The 18,779-nt window shown below is 39.2% G+C and overlaps 1 protein-coding gene across 3 annotated transcripts in view; it reads left to right on the top strand.

Moving 5' to 3' along the window:
* The window catches only part of UHRF1BP1L (UHRF1 binding protein 1 like), a 116,009-nt gene that overhangs the window by 66,798 nt on the left and 30,432 nt on the right, over nt 1-18,779 (top strand). For 2 of the 3 annotated variants that reach the window (XM_033220931.1, XM_033220930.1), the window contains one exon: nt 7,306-7,447. In XM_033220931.1, coding sequence (XP_033076822.1) covers nt 7,306-7,447 — 142 coding nt within the window. Of the gene's footprint in view, nt 1-7,305; nt 7,448-9,466; nt 9,592-18,779 lie in introns of those variants that run through there. The other variant, XM_033220932.1, reaches the window with a different exon arrangement.

Below are 18,779 nucleotides of genomic sequence, written 5' to 3' on the forward strand. Positions count from 1 at the left end.
TTGGGGTTGACATTAGGTTCTTCTTATGCAAATTTTTGTAGCTGGCTTGAATTCTTCCTCAGAAAATGGGGTTTTCTTTTCTATACCATTGTCAGGCTGCAAATTTTTTGAACTTTTATACTCCCCTTATAAAACTAAATGCCTTTAAGACCACCCAAGTCACCCTTGAATGCGTTGCTGCTTAGAAATTTCTTCCACCAGATATCCTAAATCATCTCTCTCAAGTTCAGAGTTCCACAAATCTCTAGGGCAGGGGCAAAATGCTGCCAGTCTCTTTGCTAAAACATAACAAGAGTCACCTTGCTTCCAGTTCCGAACAAGTTCCTCATCTCCATCTGAGACCACCTCAGCCTGGACCTTACTGTTCATATCACTTTCAGCATTTTTTTCAAAGCCATTCAACAAGTCTCTAGGAAGTTCCAAACTTTCCCTTATTTTCCTGTCATCTTCTGACCCCTCCAAACTGTTCTAACCTCTGCCTGTTATCCAGTTCCAAAGTCAATTCCACATTCAGGTAGCTTTTCAGCAGTGCCTCACTCTACTAGTACCAATTTACTGTATTAGTCCGTTTTCACACTGCTGATAAAGACATACCCAAGACTGGGCAATTTATACAGGAAAAAAGTTTAATAGACTTACAGTTCCACATGGCTGGGGAAGTCTCACAACCATGGTGACAGAAAGCAAGGAAGAGCAAGTCATGTCTTATGTGGATGGCAGCAGGCAAAGAGAGAGCTTGTGCAGGGAAACTCCCATTTTTAAAACCATCAGATCTTGTGAGACTCATTCACTATCACAAGAACAGTGCAGGAAAGACTCGCCCCCATAATTGAGTCACCTCCCACCAGGTTCCTCACACAACATGTGGGAACTGTGGGAGTTACAATCATGAGATTTGGGTGGGGACACAGCCAAACCATATCACCTCCACAGTACACTGATGTAATAAGACAGAGTCTTGGAGCACTTGAAATGTGAAACTTTTTCTCAGGACTTGTTAGCTTTCTAAGAATGTGGAACCCTATGCATAGATGTGCAAATATGTGGATGGATGGATATTTAACAATATGCATGAAGTATTGCTCATGAGGTTTTATTCAATCTCTAGGTGAATTAGTAATCAGATTACCCAAAGCTCCCACCCTGTAAATGCAACTAGGCTATCAAGTATGGCCAGCTCCACCCTGCATCATTTTATTATAAACTATCAGCTGTGGTGTTATGGGCTGTGTTAGGCTGTTCTTGTGTTGTTATAAAGAAGTACCTGAGACTGGATAATTTATAAAGGAAAGAAGTTTAATTGACTTATGGTTCTGCAGGCTGTGTTGGAAGCGTGATGTGGGCATCTGCTCAGCTTCTGGGGAGGAGGCCTCAGGGAACTTTTACACGTGGTGGAAGGTAAAGCAGGAGCAGGCACGTCACATGTCAAGAGCAGAAGCAAGACAGAGAGAGAATGGCACAGGGAGGTGCCACATATTTTTAATCAACTAGACTTCATGCTAACTCACTATTGTGAGCACATCACCACGCCATGAGGTATCTGCCCCCATGACTCAAACACCTCCCAGCAGGCTCTACCTCTAATACTGGGGATTACAATTGAACGTGAGATTTAGAGAGGACAATATCCAAACTATCAGGGGCCCACCATAAATAGGAAATTCCAATTCCTAGTTACTTCCCAGGAACAGGATCAGAGGGATACCAATTTCGTTATTACACAATAGTCTCTATGGAAGGATCTAAAATGCCTTTTTTGCTTTACAGAACTACAGTATACTGTATATACTGTGTTGGCTATACTGTGAATATAATTCTATAGCTGAGAACTCTATCCTATTTATACTAACAATCTTACTCAGCTTATAATCACCTAACATGGTCTAATTGAGATGTTTGAGACCAACACGATAAGAATATATGACCTATTCTTAACAAATAAAAGATTTCTAGATTTGTTTTATCATTTATAAATTGTTCTGGTTTATTTTGATAAGTCTGTGGCTTTGAGACTTAGTTTTATGTGAAAAGATTTTATTTAACTCAATTATTCCCCTCTGGGATTTGGCAATATCTGAAGATAGTTTTGTTTGTCACAACTGGACATGCTGCTGACCTCTAGTGAGTAAAGACCAGTGATGCTGCCAAATATCCTACAATGTGCTGATCAGTTCCCCACAATGAAGAATTATCTAACTTAAAATGTCAGAAGTGCCAATGTTTAGAAACTCTGATTTAACAGTTATTTTCTCATTGTGCAGTTACTATTTTCTTTACATTTGATATACAATCATGTGTTGCTTAACATCATAAACTGTGCTTAGATGGTATGTAGCCTACTTACACTCCTAGGCTATATAGCATATCCTATTCCTCCTAGGCTGTAGTCCCCTGTGTATCATGTTACTGTATTGAATACTGTAGCAGTTGTAACGCAATGGTATTTGTATATTTAAACCTTACCAAACATAGAAAATATACAGTAAAGGCCGGGTGCGGTGCCCCACGCCTGTAATCCGAGCACTTTGGAAGGCCTAGGCGGGCGGATCATGAGGTCAGGAGATCGAGACCATCCTGGCTAATACGGTGGTGAAACCCCGTCTCTACTAAAAATACAAAAAATTAGCCGGGCGTGGTGGTGGGCGCCTGTAGTCTCAGCTACTCGGGAGGCTGAGGCAAGAGAATGGTGTGAATCCGGGAGGTGGAGCTTGCAGTGAGCCGAGATCGCGCTGCTGCACTCCAGCCTGGGTGACAGTGGGAGACTCTATCTCAAAAAAAAAAAAGATAATATACAGTAAAAATGCAGTATAAAAGCTCTGTTATAATCTTATGGGATCCGCATCTTATAAGTGGCCTGTCATTGGCAGAAATGTCATTATATGGTGCATGACCATATACTTCAGCTTTTTAAAAGACTGTAAATTTTAGGATTTAAATAAATTTATGTGGAAATGAGAAAGAGGAATCACTTGTAATCCCACATGGTTGCAAGTGAAATATAGTAAGAAACCCCACGTATGTATATACACAACCACGCTAAACACAAAACAAAATAAAAGTAAGTAGAAGAACATAAGATAGTATGTTTGTCCCAATTTGAATAGGTTTTTAACTACTAAAGGAAAAAAGAAGCTGTTGTTAAAATAAGTTGACACTTTGAATTGAAAAGAATTTGTTTCCATATATACAGAGAAAAGCTTTTTAATTAGATACTATAAGGAACTGACTTGAATTTGTAAAGACTATACAAATTAAAATGATTGATTAATCAATTTGGGCACGTTGGCTCATGCCTGTAATCCTAGCCATTTGGGAGGCCAAAGTGGGCAGATCACCTGAAATCAGGAGTTGGAGACCAGCCTGGCCAACATAGCAAAACCCCCTCTCTAGTAAAAATACAAAAATTAGCTGAGAGTGATGGTGCACGCCTGTAGTCCCAGCTACTCAGGAGGCTGAGGCACGAGAATCGCTTCAATCCAGGAGGCAGAAGTTGCAGTGGGCCGAGATTGTGTCACTGCACTCCAGCCTGGATGACAGAGTGAGACTCTATCTCAAAAAAAAAAAAAAAAAAAAGATTGGTTAGGCAGTTTATATAAGTAAACCATTGAAAAATTATTCTACTTCATGTGAGACATATATACGTCTATTGAATGATGAATGGAAAAAAGAACATACATCCCTGGGTCTACTAAATTAATACAAATAAATGAAACTGATAAAACTTTATTGGTTGAACTTTGTGAATTTTTTTTTTTTTAAGGAGCAAAACTGCAAATTTATTTTTGGTCACCTAGCTTCAAGGAAGAAGGTGGAAAGGAGGCCGACAGAGTCCCCCGGTGGGGCTCTCGGGCGGAGTTCCTGATACAGTCCCAACATCCCGACAGGAGTGGGGCTGGGAAGTCCGCCGTGAATATTAATATATAAATTTTTGATGTAATTAGCTGGTTTTGGGGGGTGAAAAAAATGTAACCATAACCTTAAAACTAATAGTTTTTTTTAAAAATTTCAACTTTTATTGTAAACTCAGGATATACGTGCAGGTTTGTTATATTTTTATATTGCATGATGCTGAAGTTCAGGGTGTGATTGATCCCATCATCCAGGTGGTCAGCGTAGTACCCAACAGGTAGGTTTTCAGCCTTTATTCCCCTTCCTCCCTTCCTCCTTTTGGGGTCCCACTGTCTGTTGTTTCCTTTTTTGTCTGCATGTGTACCCAACATTTAGCTCTCACTTATAAGTCAGAACATGCATTACTGCAGCCTCACCAGCATCTGTATTTTGACTTTTTAATAATAGCCATTCTGACTGATGTATCTGAGATGGTATCTCACTGTGGTTTTGATTTACATTTGTCTGATGATTAGTGATGATTGGTGTGTTGAGCATTGTTTCATATGCCTGTTTTTGGTTGTACATACGTCTTTTCAGAAGTGTGTGTTCATGTCCTTTGCCCACTTTTTAATGGTGTTTGGTTTTTGCTTGTTGACTTTTGTTCAAGTTCCTTATAGATTCTGGATATTAGACCTTTGTCAGATGAATAATTTGTGAATATTTTCTCCCATTCTGTAGGATGTCTGTTGACTCTGTTGATAGTTTATTTTGCTGTATAGAAGCTCTCTAATGAGGTCTCACTTGACTATTTTTGTTTTTGTTGTGATCGCCATTGAGGTCTTAGCCATAAATTCTTTGCTAAAGCCTGTGTCCAGAATGGTATTTCCTAGCTTTTCTTCTAGGACTTTTATAGTTTGACCTCTTATATTGAAATATTTGACCCATCTTGAGTTAATTTTTGTATATAGTAGAAGGTGTAGGGGTCCAGTTTCATTCTTCTAAATATGAGGAGCCAGTCATCCCAGCACCATTCATTGAATAGGGTGTCCTTTCCCCATTGCTTATTATTGTCCAATTTATCAAAGATCAGATAGTTATAGGTGTGCATTTTTATTTCTGGGTTCTCTATTCTGTTCCATTGATCTGTGTCTCTGTTTTTGTATCAGTACCATGCCATTTTGGTTCCTTATAGTATAGTTAATGTAATGTCTCCAGTTTTGTTCTTTTTTCTTAGAGTTGCTTTGGCTATTCAGGCTCTTTTTTGGATTCCATATGAATTTTTAAATATTTTAAATTTTTTTCTAATTTTGTGCAAAATGATGTTTGTAGTTTGATAGGAATGACATTGAATCTGTAGATTGTTTTCAGCAGTATGGTTTTTTTTTTTTTTTTTGAAACAGAGTCTTCTTCTGTTGCCTAGGCTGGAATACAGTGGTGTGATCTCAGCTTACTACAACCTCCGTCTCCCGAGTTTAAGCGATTTTTATGCCTCAGCCTCCCGAGTAGCTGGCATTACAGGCATGTGCCACCATGCCCAGCTGATTTTGGTATTTTGGGTAGAGATGGGGTTTCGCCATGTTGGCAAGGCTGGTCTTGAACTCCTGGCCTCAAGTAATCTGCCAGCCTCAGCCTCTTACAGTGCTGGGATTACAGGTGTGAGCCATCATGCGTGGCCAGTTCTTGTAGAGATCTTTTACTTTTTGATTAGATGTATTCCTAGGATTTTTGTTGTTGTGGTGGTTGTTTGGCTTTCAGCTTGAATGTTATTGGTATGTGTAAATACTGCTGATTGTTTACATTGATTTTGTGTCCTGAAGCTTTATTGAAGTTGCTTATCAGTCCTGGGAGTCTTTTCATGGAGTTTAGTATTTTCTAGGTATAGAATCATATTGTCAGCAAAGAGAGATAATTTGACTTCTCTTTGTATTTGGATGCCTTTTCTTTCTTTCTCTTGCCTGATTGCTCTAGCTAGAACTTCCAGTACTATTTTGAATAGGGGTGGTGAGAGGGGGCATCCTTGTCTTGTTCCATTCCTTAAGGGAAATGCTTTCAGCTTTTGCCCCTTCAGAATGTTAGCTGTGAGCTTGTCATAGATTACTCTTACTGTTTTGAGATATGTTTCTTTGATTCATGGTTTGTTGAGGGTTTTTATTGTGAAGGGACGTTGGATTTTATCAAAAGCATTTTCTTTGCCTGTTGAGATAATCGTATGGTTTTTGTTTTTAGTTTTGTTTGTGGTGAATCACATTTATTTATTTGTGTATAAAACATAGTCTTTTTGGAAAATGAATTTGAGCGATCAAACTATTTGACAGAAGTGTTTATAGCTATTATTTTTTAATTAATTTTTTATTGTGGTAAGGTATAACTGAATTTACAATAATAATTTTATACACACACACACATTTAGGTATTCGCCATTGAAAGTAATGGCAAAACTGCAATTACTTTTGCACCAACCTAATGATATTGGCCAGGTGCAGTGGCTCACTCCTGTAATCCCAGCACTTTGGGAGGCTAAGGTGGGTGGATTGCTTGAGGTCAGGAGTTTGAGACCAGCCTGGCCAACGTGGCGAAACCCCATCTTTACCAAAAAAAAAAAAAAAAAAATCTATGTCTATATATATTTTGTAATAATTGGCGTTAAGTACATTCATGTTATGTAACCAGTACCATTATTCGTCTCCAGAATTTTTATTATCTCAAGCTGAAACTGTATATTACTCTATTATTTTTCATGGTAATGGAGAAATTATGGTAAATAATAATTATTATTATTATTATTATTTTTGAGATGGAGTCTCGCTCTGTCGCCTAGGTTGGAGTGCAGTGACCGGATCTCAGCTCACTGCAAGCTCCGCCTCCCGGGTTTACGCCATTCTCCTGCCTCAGCCTCCCGAGTAGCTGGGACTACAGGCGCCCGCCACCTCACCCAGCTAGTTTTTTGTGTTTTTTAAGTAGAGACTGGGTTTCACCGTGTAGGCCAGGATGGTCTCGATCTCCTGACCTTGTGATCCGCCCATCTCGGCCTCCCAAAGTGCTGGGATTACAGGCTTGAGCCACCGTGCCCAGCCAAGAATTATTTTAAACAGCGTACAGGGAAGCATTCTGGATTTGAGGACTTGGATCTATGTCCTGACTGCCATTTATTTATCTATATTATCTGATAGAATATCATTATCATTATTTTTCTATCTGTTGTTTTAGGGCTCACAATAATAAGTTTATAAGGAATATTGTACAATGTTGATTTTGTGATTGACAAGGATCCAAAAAGATTATAGAGTTTTCTGAATAGTTGATGGGTGTTTAAAAATAATTCCATGTGAAGTTAAATATATAATAAAGTTTACACTGGGAATTAACCGTTAGCAAAATTTTGTAAGTAGTTTTAAAAGTACTGTCTGGGTTGCATAAATTATTTGGAAAGGTTTTTATTCAGTGTGATTTCAGTAAACTTATTTATCTTTTCAGGTCTCTACAGCAGAACAATGTCGTTCTTCCCCCAAAAGCATGATTTGCTGCAATAAAAAATCCCTATATCTTCCACAAGAAATGTCAGCTGTCTATATAGAATTCACAGAATATTACTATCCAGATGGAAAGGATTTTCCAAGTAAGAGAGTTTTTTATTATTTGTCCATTATTTGAGAAGGTGTTTTTTTCTTTTTAATATTTTTGAGTTTTATAAATATGAAAAAAATAAATAAAACTGTATTGTTCCTTATTTATTATATTATTCCTTTTTTGAGAGCATCTCACTATGTTGCCCAGGCTGGTCTCAAACTCCTGGGCTCAAGCCATACTCCTGCCTTGGCCTCCCAAAGGGATTGCAGGTGTGAGCCACTATGCCCAGCCCCTGTTGTTCTTTATTCTTATTGTGTATAGTACATAAGTCTAGTCTAACAGTTTTAGATGTTGTCATTGTTTGTTCATGTATCCTTTTCCCTCCCTAGCTTGTAGAATCCTTGATGGCAGGAATCATGAGGTTTTTTCGTTTTTTTTTTTTTTTCCCCCGATACAGAGTCTTGCTCTGTCGCTCAGGCTGGAGTGCAGTGGCATGATCTTGGCTCACTGCACTCTTGGCCTCCCGGGTTCAAGCAGTTCTCATGCCTCAGCCTCCTGAGTAGCTGGGATTACAGACATGCAGCTCCAGGCCCAGCTAATTTCTTCTGTGTTTTTACTAGAGACAGAGTTTCACCATGTTGGCCAGGCTGGTCTTGAACTCCTGACCTCAAGTGATCTGTCCACCTTGGACTCCCAAAGTGCTGGAATTACAGGCGTGAGCCACCATGTCCAGCACATCTAGTATTTATGATTCATTTTATTCCAGATATTCAACTTACTTTGTGCTTAATAGCTATTTGTTAAATTAAAGAATCAATGAAAGTTAGGTTATTTGTAGAATAAAGTCATTTGTAAAACTCCATTTATATTTCAGCTATATAACTTCATTTATATATTATTGAAAAAGTAACTGAAGTTGTCCTTTTAGCTGTAGAGATTTTTTTTTTTTTTTTGACTGTTTTAAAATGCCCACATGTATACTTTGGGCAACTTTTGGCATTTACAGTTTTCAGAAATATTGAATTACATGAGTTTTTATTTTTAGAAGCTTCTTTGGCTTCCTAACATTAAAATGATTGTACATTTGTATTCTTTGAATATTAAAACTCTCCGCTATTGTCTCAGTTCATCTAGGAATTCTTTTTTTTTTTTTTGGAGACAGCGTCTTGCTCTGTTGCCCAGGCTGGAGTGCAGTGGCATGATCTCGAGTCACTGGAACCTCTGCCCTCCCGGGCCCAAATGATCCTTGTGCCTCAGGCTTCCAAGTAGCTGGGACTACATGTGCGTGCCAACACTCCCAGCTAATTTTTGTGTTTTTGGTAGAGATAGGGTTTTGTCATGTTGGCCAGGCTGGTCTCTAACTCCTGGCCTCAAGTGGTCTGCCCACCTCAGCCTCCCAAAGTGCTGGGATTACAGATGTGAGCCGCTGCATCTGGCCCATCTCGGAATTCTTAAACTAAATATTGCCCTCTTTTATGTGATACCTTTTTCATCGTGTTAGGTGAAAATCATAGTTGAAAGTGTTTAGATGAAATAGGTTTTGTTATCAGAGGCGTAACAAGTTTTCTGTCCTTTCTTTAAAAGTAGAACTCCCAAAATACTTAGACCTACTTGCCCATTTGTTTAATATTTATATATATTTTCTGAGACAGATTCTTGCTCTGTTGCCCATGCTCGAGTGCAGTGGTGCGATCTCAGCTCACTGCAACCTCCACCTACCGGGTTCAAGCAATTCTCCTGCCTCAGCCTCCTCAGTAGCTGGGACTACAGGCATGCACTACCACATCCAGCTGATTTTTGTAATTTTTTTTTTTAGTAGAGGCGAGATTTCTTTTCTCCTTGTTGGCCAAGCTGGTCTTGAGCTCTAGACCTCAAGTGATCTGACCTCCTTGGCTTCCAAAAGTACTGAGATTACAGGCACGAGCCACTGCACCCACCCTATTAATGTATGTTTTTAGTTTCAAAAGGAACTTCTGATCCTCATACCATAGATTTTGCCTTTGTTGCTAAATTAAAAGATGGCATCCTGGGAATTACAAAGATGTCTATTTTATTGTTTTATTCCTAGTTTGGGTGAAAATTCTGGCATCAGCCAGGTGCAGTGGCTCATGCCTGTAATCCCAGCACTTTGGAAGGCTGAGGCAGGTGGATCACCTGAGGTCAGGAGTTCAAGATCAGCCTGACCAACGTGGTGAAACCCTGTCTACTAAAAATGCCAAATTAGCCGGGTATGGTGGCACATGCCTGTAATCTCAGCTACTTGGGAGGCTGAGGCAGGAAAATCGCTTGAACCAGGGAGGTGGAGGATGCGGTGAGCTGGGATCATGCCATTATACTCCAGGCTGGGCAACAAGAGCGAAACTCCGTCTCAAAAAATAAATAAATAAATAAATTTTAAAAAATTTAAAAACTTTCTGGCATCTAATCCTATCTTCGTGTTTCAAGAATCTTTTATGGGTTTTTGTTTATCTGTGTGTATTTCTCATTTGTTTCTCTCAGCTGCCTTCCTAAGCAGATGAGAAAACTCAGATAGGTGAAGGAAGACATCTGCTCAGCATCTTATAGAGAATAAAATGGCACAGTTGAAACTCAGGCATTGTCTTGTAAATCTAAATTCATTGTTTTTTCCCCACTGTATTATACTGCTCCCCTTTGCCCCTGTATTCACCACGGCCATTGTCTGTAATTGCATAATCATAGTATTCCAGCCATGCCCCCATAATTGTTTTTCTTAAATAAAATATGTCATTGAACAAGTAATTTTTAAAAATTTTATTCTATGTTATTTTTATTTAAAACTTTTTGTTATTTCCATAGGTTATTGGGGAACAGGTGGTGTTTTGTTACATGAATAAGTTGTTTAGTGGTGATTTGTAAGATTTTGCTGCACCCATCACCAGAGCAGTATACCCTGTTTGTAGTCTTTTATCCCTCACCCCCTTCCCACCCTTTCCCCCAAGTCCTCAAAGTCCATTGTATCATTCTGCATCCTCATAGCTTAGCTTCCAGTTATGGGAAGAACATATGATGTTTGGTTTTTCATTCCTGAGTTACTCATTCCTAACTACTAAAAGTAGTTACTATTACTACTTAGGATAATAGTCTCCAGTCTCATCCAGGTTGCTGCAAATGCCATTAATTCATTCCTTTGTATGGCCGAGTAGTATTCTGTTATACACACACACACATACACACACACACACACAAACACACACACACCACAGTTTCTTTATCCACTCATTGATTGCTGGGCATTTGGGTTGGTTCCACGTTTTGTAATTGTGAATTTTGCTGCTATAAACGTGTGTGCAAGTATCTTTTTCATACAATGACTTCTTTTCCTCTGGGCAGATACCCAGTAGTGGGATTGCTGGATCAAATGGTAGTCTTACTTTTAGTGCCCTTTTTTTTTTTTTTTTTGAGATGGAGTCTTACTCTGTCACCCAGGCTGGAGTGCAGCGGCGTGATCTGGGCTCACTGCAACCTCTACTTCCCGGGTTCAAGCAATTCTCCTCCCTCAGCCTCCTGAGTAGCGCCACTGCACCCAGCTAATTTTTGTATTTTTAGAGATGGGATTTCACCGTGTTGGCCAGGCTGGTTTTGAACTCCTGACCTTGTGATCCTCCTGCCTTGGCCTCCTAAAGTGCTGGGATGACAGGCATGAGCCACCATGCTCTGCCTACTTTTAGCTCTTTAAGGAATCTCTACACTGTTTTCCATAGTGGTTGTACTAGTTTATATTCCCACCAGCAGTGTAGAAGTATTCTCTGTTCACCGCATAGTAGATGTTCAGTGCATAGTAGATGTTCAGTGCCAACATCCACTATTTTTTGATTATGGCTTTTCTTGCAGTGAGAATGGTGGTATCACATCGTGGTTTTGATTTGAATTTCCCTGATCATTAGTGATGTTGAGCTTTTTTTTTTTCCTGTTTGTTGGCCACTTATACATATTCTTTTTAGAACTATATACTCATTGTCTCAGCCATCAATCCCTTTTTGGTGGGATTGTTTGTTTTTTTCTTGTTGATTTGAGTTCATTGTAGCTTCTGGTTATTAGTCCTTTGTCAGATGTATATAGATCATGAAGAGTTTTTCCCACTTTGTGGGTTGTCTATTTACTCTGCTAGCTGTTCCTTTTGCTGTGCAAAGCTCTTTAATTAAGTCTCAGCAATTTATCTTTGTTTCTTATTACATTTCCTTTTAGGTTCTTGGTCATGAAATCCTTGTGTAAGCCAGTGTGTATAAGAGTGTTTCCAATGTTGTCTTCTAGAATTTTTATAGTTTCAGGGCTTAGATTTAAGTCCTTAATCCATCTTGAGTTGATTTTTGTATAAAGTGAGAGATGAGGATCCAGTTTCATTCTCCCACATATGGCTAGCCAATTATCCCAGCACCATTTGTTGAAAAGTGTGACCTTTCCCCACTTTATGTTTTTATTTGCCTTGTTGAAGAACAGTTAGCTGTAAGTATTTGGGTTTACTTCTGGATTCTCTATTCTGTTCCATTGTTCTGTGTGCCTATTTTTATACCAGTACCATGCTGTTCTGGTGACTATGGCCTTATAGTATAGTTTGAAATCAGGTAATATCATGCCTCCAGTTTTGTTCTTTTTGCTTAGCCTTCCTTTGGCCATGTGGGCTCTCTTTTGGCCCCATATGAATTTTTGAATTCTGGCTGAAGAATGATGGTGGTATTTGGATGGGAATTGCATTGAATTTGTAGATTGCTTTTGGCAGTATGGCCATTTTCCCAATATTGATTCCACCCATCCATGAGCATGGGATGTGTTTCCATGTGTTTGTGTCATCTATGATTTCTCTCAGCAGTGTTTTGCAGTTTTCCTTGTAGAGGTCTTTCACCTCCTTGGTTAGGTGTATTCCTAACTATTTATTTTATTTTATTATTATTATTTTTTCGCTATTGTAAAGGGGTTGAGTTCTTGATTTGATTCTCAGCTTAATCATTGTTGGTGTATGGAAGAGCTACTGATTTGTGTACATTAATTTTGTATCTGGAAACTTTGCTGAATTCTTTTATCAGTTCTAGGAACTTTCTGGAGGAGTCTTTAGTAGGGTTTTTTAGGTAAATAATCATATCATCAGCAAAGAGTGACAGTTTGACTTCCTCTTTACCTATTTGGATGCCCTTTATTTCCTTGTCTTGTCTGATTGGTCTGCCCAGGACTTCTAGTACTGTGTTGAAGAGGAGTGGTGAGAGTTGGCATCCTTGTCTTGTTCCAGTTCTCAGAGGGAATGCTTTCAACTTTTCCCCATTTAGTATTACGTTGGCTGTGCGTTTGTCAGAGATGGCTTTTATTATATTGAGGTATGTCCCATGTATGCTGTTTTTACTGAGAGTTTTAATCATAAAGGGTTGCTGGATTTTGTCGAATGCTTTTTCTACATCTATAGAAATGATCATGTGATTTTTGTTAATACTGTTCATTTGGTGTATCACATTTATTGACTTGCATATGTTAAACCATCTCTGGTATGCATCCCTGATATGAAACCCACTTGATCATGGTGGATTATCTTTTTGATATGTAGTTGGATTCGGTAAGCTAGTATTTTGTTAAGGATTTTAGCATCAATGTTCATCAAGCATATTGGTCTGCTTTCTTTTTTGGTTATGCCCTTTCCTGGTTTTGGTATTAGGGCAATACTGGCTTCATAGAATGATTTAGGGAGGGTTCCCTCTTTCTCTATCTTTGTGGAATAGTGTCAGTAGGATTGGTACCAATTCTTTGAATGTCTGGTAGAATTCTGCTGTGAATCCATCTGGTCCTGGACTTTTTTTTGTTGGTAATTTTTAAATTATTTCAGTTTGGCTGCTTGTTATTGGTCTGTTCAGACTATCTAATTCTCCCTGCTATAAGCTAGGAGGGTTGTATTTTTCCAGGAATTCTTCCATCTCTTCTAGATTTTCTAGTATGTATTGTGCATGTAAAGGTGTTCATAGTTGCGTTGAATGACCTTTTGTATTTCTGTGGTGTCAGTTGTAATATGTCCCATTTTGTTTCTTACTGAGCTTATTTGGATTTTCTCTCTTCTTGGTTAATCTTGCCAGTGGTCTATCAATTTTATTTATCTTTTCAAAGAACCAGCTTTTTGTTTAATTTGTCTTTTGTATTGTTTTTGTTTGTTTCAATTTCATTTAGTTCTGCTGTGATCTTGGTCATTGCCTTTCTTCTGCTGGGTTTGGGTTTGGTTTGTTCTTGTTTCTCTAGTTCCTTAAGGTGTGACCTTAGATTATCTGTTTGTGCTGTTTCAGACTTTTTAATGTAGGCATTTAGAACTATAAACTTTCCTCTCAGCGCCACCTTTGCTGTGTCCCAAAGGTTTTGATAGGTTGTGTCACTATTGTTCAATTCGAAGAATTTTTTAATTTCCATGTTGATTTCATTTTTGACCCAGTGATCATTCAGGAGCAGGTTAGTTAATTTCCAGGTATTTGCATGGTTTTGAAGGTTCCTTTGAAGTAGATTTCCACTTTTATTCCATTGTGATCTGAGAGAGTGCTTGATATAATTTCAACTTTCTTAAATTTATTGAGGCTCTTTTTGTGGCCTATCTTATGGCCTATCTCTTGGCAAAAGTCTGTTGAATAGAATGTATATTCTGCAGTTGTTGGATGGAATGTTCTGTAAATATCTGTTAAGTCCATTTGTTCCAGAGTATAGTTTTGTTTTGTTTTTTGTTTTGTTTTTGAGATGGAGTCTTGCTTTGTTGCCCAGGCTGGAGTGCAGTGGTGTGATCTCGGCTCACTGCAAACTCTGCCTCCCAAGTTCACGCCATTCTGCTGCCTCAGCCTCCAGAGTAGCTGGGACTACAGACACCCGCCACCATGCCTGGCTAATTTTTTGTGTTTTTTTTTTTTTTAAGTAGAGATGGAGTTTCACTGTGTTAGCCAGGATGGTCTTGATCTCCTGACCTCATGATCCACCTGCCTCAGCCTCCCAAAGTGCTAGGATTACAGGCATGAGCCACCACGCCCGGTCAGAGTATAGTTGAAATCCATTGTTTCTTTGTTGACTTTCTGTCTTGATGACCTATCTAGTGCTGTCAATTGAGTATTGAAATCCCCCACTATTATTATGTTGCCGTCTATCTCATTTCTTAGGCCTATTAGTAATTGTTTTGTAAATTTGAGAACTCCAGTGTTAGGTGCATATATGTTAGGATTGTGATAGTGTCCTGTTGGACAAGGCCTTTTATCATTGTATAATGTCCCTCTTTGTCTTTTTTAACTGCTGTTGCTTTAAGATTTGTCTGTTATAATAATAGCTATTCCTGCTTGCTTTTGATGTCCATTTGCATGAAATGTCTTTTTCTACCCCTTTACCTTAAGTTTGTGTGAGTCCGTATTTGTTAGGTGAGTCTCTTGAAGGCAGCAGATGGTTGGTGAATATCGGGGGAACCCGCCCCCAAAATTTCAATGTATGTTCTATTTTCCCTAAGTGTTGGCCGATCTGAGAAATAAAGAGTACAAAGAGAGGAATTTTACAGCTGGACTGCCGGGGTGACATCACATAGCAGTAGGACCGTGATGCCCACCTGAGCCGCAAAACCAGCAGGTTTTTATTAAGGACTTCAAAAGGAGAGGTCACAAAGATCACATGCTTCAAAGGGCAAAAAGGAGAACAAAGATCACATGCTTCTGAGGCCAATAAAGATCACAAGGCGAAGAACAAAGCAAAGATCACAAGGCAAAGGTCAAAATAAAAAACTCCTGATAAATATCTGTGTTCAGCTGTGCACGCATTGTCTTGATAAACATCTTAAACAACAGAAAACAGGGTTCAAGAGCAGAGAACTGATCTGACCTCAAATTTACCAGGGAGCAGTTTTTTCCCCACCCTGATAAGCCTGAGGGTACTGCAGGAGACAGGGCGTATTTCAGTCCTTATCTCAACTACATAAGACAGACACTCCCAGGGCAGCTGTTTATAGACCTTTCCCCAGGAATGCAATTCCTTTCCCAGGGTCTTAATTATTAATATTCCTTGCTAGGAAAAGAATTTAGTGGTATCTTCCCTACTTGCACGTCCGTTTATAGGCTCTCTGCAAGAAGAAAACTATGGCTGTATTCTGCCTGACCCTGCAGGCAGTCAGACCTTGTGGTTGTCTTCCCTTGTTCCTTGAAAATCACTGTTATTCTGGTTTTTTTCGAGGTGCACTGATTTCGTATTGTTCAAACACACGTTTTACAATCATTTTGTACACTTAATGCATTCATCACAGTGGACCTGAGGTGACATATATCCTCAGCTTACTATGAAGATAACAGGATTAAGAGATTAAAGAAAGACAGGCTATAAGAGTATTATTAGGGAAGTGATAAATGTCCATGAAATCTTCACAATTTATGTTCCTCTGCTGTGGCTCCAGCTGGTCCCTCTGTTCGGGGTCCCTGACTTCTCACAACAGGTGAATTCTTATCTATTCTGCAGTTCTGTATCTTTTAAGTGGAACATTTAGGCCATTTATATTCAGTGTTAGTATTGAGACATGAGGTACCATTCCATTCATCATGCTGTTTGTTGCCTGTATACCTTTTTTTTAAATTGTATTTTTGTTTTATAGATCCTCTGAGATTTATGCTTTAAAGAGGTTCTATTGTGTTTCCAGGATTTGTTTCAAGATTTGGAGCTCCTTTTAGCAGTTCTTTGTTCTTGTAGTGGTGGCTTGGTAGTGGCGAATTCTCTCAGCATTTGTTTGTCTGAAAAACACTGTATTTTTACTTCATATGTGAAGCTTAGTTTCACTAGATACAAAATTCTTGACTGATAATTGTTTTGTTTGAGGAAGCTGAAGATAGGGCCAGAATCCCATTCCAGCTTCTAGATTTTCTGCTAAGAAATCTGCTGTTAATCTGATAGATTTTCCTTTATAGGTTACCTGGTGCTTCTGTCCTACAGCCCTTAAGATTCTTTCCTTCGTCTTAACTTTAGATAACCTGATGACAGTGAGCCTAGGCAATCATCTTTTGCGATGAATTTCCCAGGTGTTCTTTGTGCTTCTTGTATTTGGATGTCTAAGTCTGTAGCAAGGTCAGGGAAGTTTTCCTCAATTATCCCCCCAAATATGTTTTCCAAACTTTTAGATTTCTCTTCCTCCTTAGGAACACCAATTATTCTTAAGTTTGGTCATTTAACATAATCCCAGACATCTTGGAAACTTTGTTCATATTTTCTTATTCTTTTTTTCTTTGTCTTTGTTGGACTGGGTTAATTCAAAGACCTTGTCTTTGAGCTCTGAATTTCTTTCTTCTACTTATTCATTTCTGTTGCTGAGACTTTCTAGAGCATTTTGCATTTCTATGAGTGTGTCTGTTTATTCCTGAAGTTTTGATTGATTTTTATTTATGCTATCTATTTCCTTGAATATTTCTCCTTTCACTTCTTGTATCATTTTTTGGATTTCCTTACACTGGGCTTCTCCTTTCTCTGGTGCCTCCCTGATTAGCCTAGAATTCTTTCTCAGGTAAATCAGGGATTTCTTCTTGGTTTGGGTCCATTGCTGGTGAGCTAGTGTGATTTTTTGGAGGTGTTAAAGAACCTTGTCTTATATTAACAGAGTTGTTTTTCTGGTTCTTTCTCATTTGGGTAGGCTCTCTCAGAGGTAATGTCTGGGACTGAAGGCTATTGTTCAGATTCTTTTGTCCCATGACATGTTCCCTTGAAGTGGCATTATCCCTTTTTTTGAGACAGAGTTTCACTCTTGTTGCCCAGGCTGCAGTGAAATGGCATGACCTAGGCTCACCGCAGTCTTCGCCTCCTGGGCTCAAGTGATTCTCCCGCCTTAGCCTCCCGAGTAGCTGGGATTACAGGCATGCATCCCCACACCCAGCTAATTTTGTATTTTTAGTGGAGACGAGGTTCCTCTATGTTGATCAGGCTGGTCTTGAACTCCCGACCTCAGGTAATCTGCCCGCCTTGGCCTCCCAAAGTGCTGGGATTACAGGCATGAGCCACTGCACCTGTCCGGTATTCTCCCTTTTTTCCTATGGGTCTGGATTCTGAGAGCTGAGCTCTAGTGATTGTTATCTCTCTTCTAGATCTAGACACCCAACAAGTCTACCAGGCTCTGGGCTGGTACTGGGGGTTGTCTGCAGAGTCCTGTGATGTGAACCATCTGTGGCTCAGCCATGAGTACCAGCCCAATATTTGGGTTGTCTCTCGGGTCCTGCAGTACCAATCTGCTTCCTTCAGAGGGTCTGTGGGTCCTCTCAGTTTTCCTGATTTATTCCTGTAGTCGTTCTGGAGCAAAACTTCACTATGTGAGCCTCCACACACTGCTAAGTCCGTCCAAGTTGGAGCTGCAAACTAGTCCTGCCTCCTGCCTGCCACCTTGTCCCTAAACAAGTAATTTTTCTTCAGAGTTAAGAGTAGTTTCCAGTATTTATGACTTCTAAGCGGTTTTTTTTTTTTTTTAAATATTCTTTTCTTTTTTTTTTTTGAGACGCAGTCTCACTCTGTGCCTAGGCTGGAGTACTGTGGCACAGTGATGGTTCACTGCTGCCTCAAACTCCTGGACTCGAGTGATCTTCCCATCTTAGCCTCGCTAATAGCTAGGATTATAGGCATGAGCCATCATGTCCAGCTAAGTTTAAATTTTTTATAGATACAAGATCTCACTCTGTTGCCTGGGCTAGTCTCAAACTTGTGGGCTCAAGCCATCCTCCCGCTTTGGCCTCCCAAAGCGCTGGGATTACAGACATGAGCCAACACTCCCGGCCATCTAGGCTTGTTTATACAAGTTTTGTTAGCATGTACCAAAGGAATTATAATCTCATTCTATAATCTGTACTTTTTTTTTCTGAAAAATTTAACAAAATTCCTTCCTTGCGTTTTAAACTTGACCCCCGTAGATACCTGGTAGTGGAATCTCTAGATTATGTTTAACTATGTTTTAATTTAATTTTTTCTTAGAGAAATTTTCAAAAATAAACAAGTAGAGATTATAGTATATTGAACCCTCATGTAGATGAGTTAATTTTCATTTCTCATTATCTCTATTTTGAACAGTACTAAATGATCCAACTTTTATAATCTCTTAACTTTCCTTTTACCATTGTGAAAGTAACATATGCATTATATTTTAACAATAAAGAAGAAAAAGCCAAAAAAACAATGCTTGTAAGCTTGCGGTTTGGAGACATCTGCTCAAACGTAAGTATATTCATTTGTTAGGGCTGCTATAACAAATACCACAGACTAGGTGACTTAACAGAAATTTATTGTCTCACAGTTCTGAGGCTAGAGGTCCAAGATGAAGACTTCAGCAGGATTGTTTCTTCTGAGACTGCTCTCCTTATAGATGGTCATCTTCCGCCTGTGTTTTCACATGGTCTTCCCTCTGTGTATGTGTGTTTGTC

Source organism: Trachypithecus francoisi, unplaced genomic scaffold, assembly GCF_009764315.1.
Source record: "Trachypithecus francoisi isolate TF-2019V2 unplaced genomic scaffold, Tfra_2.0 Lachesis_group11, whole genome shotgun sequence".
Taxonomy (NCBI): Eukaryota; Metazoa; Chordata; class Mammalia; order Primates; family Cercopithecidae; genus Trachypithecus; species Trachypithecus francoisi.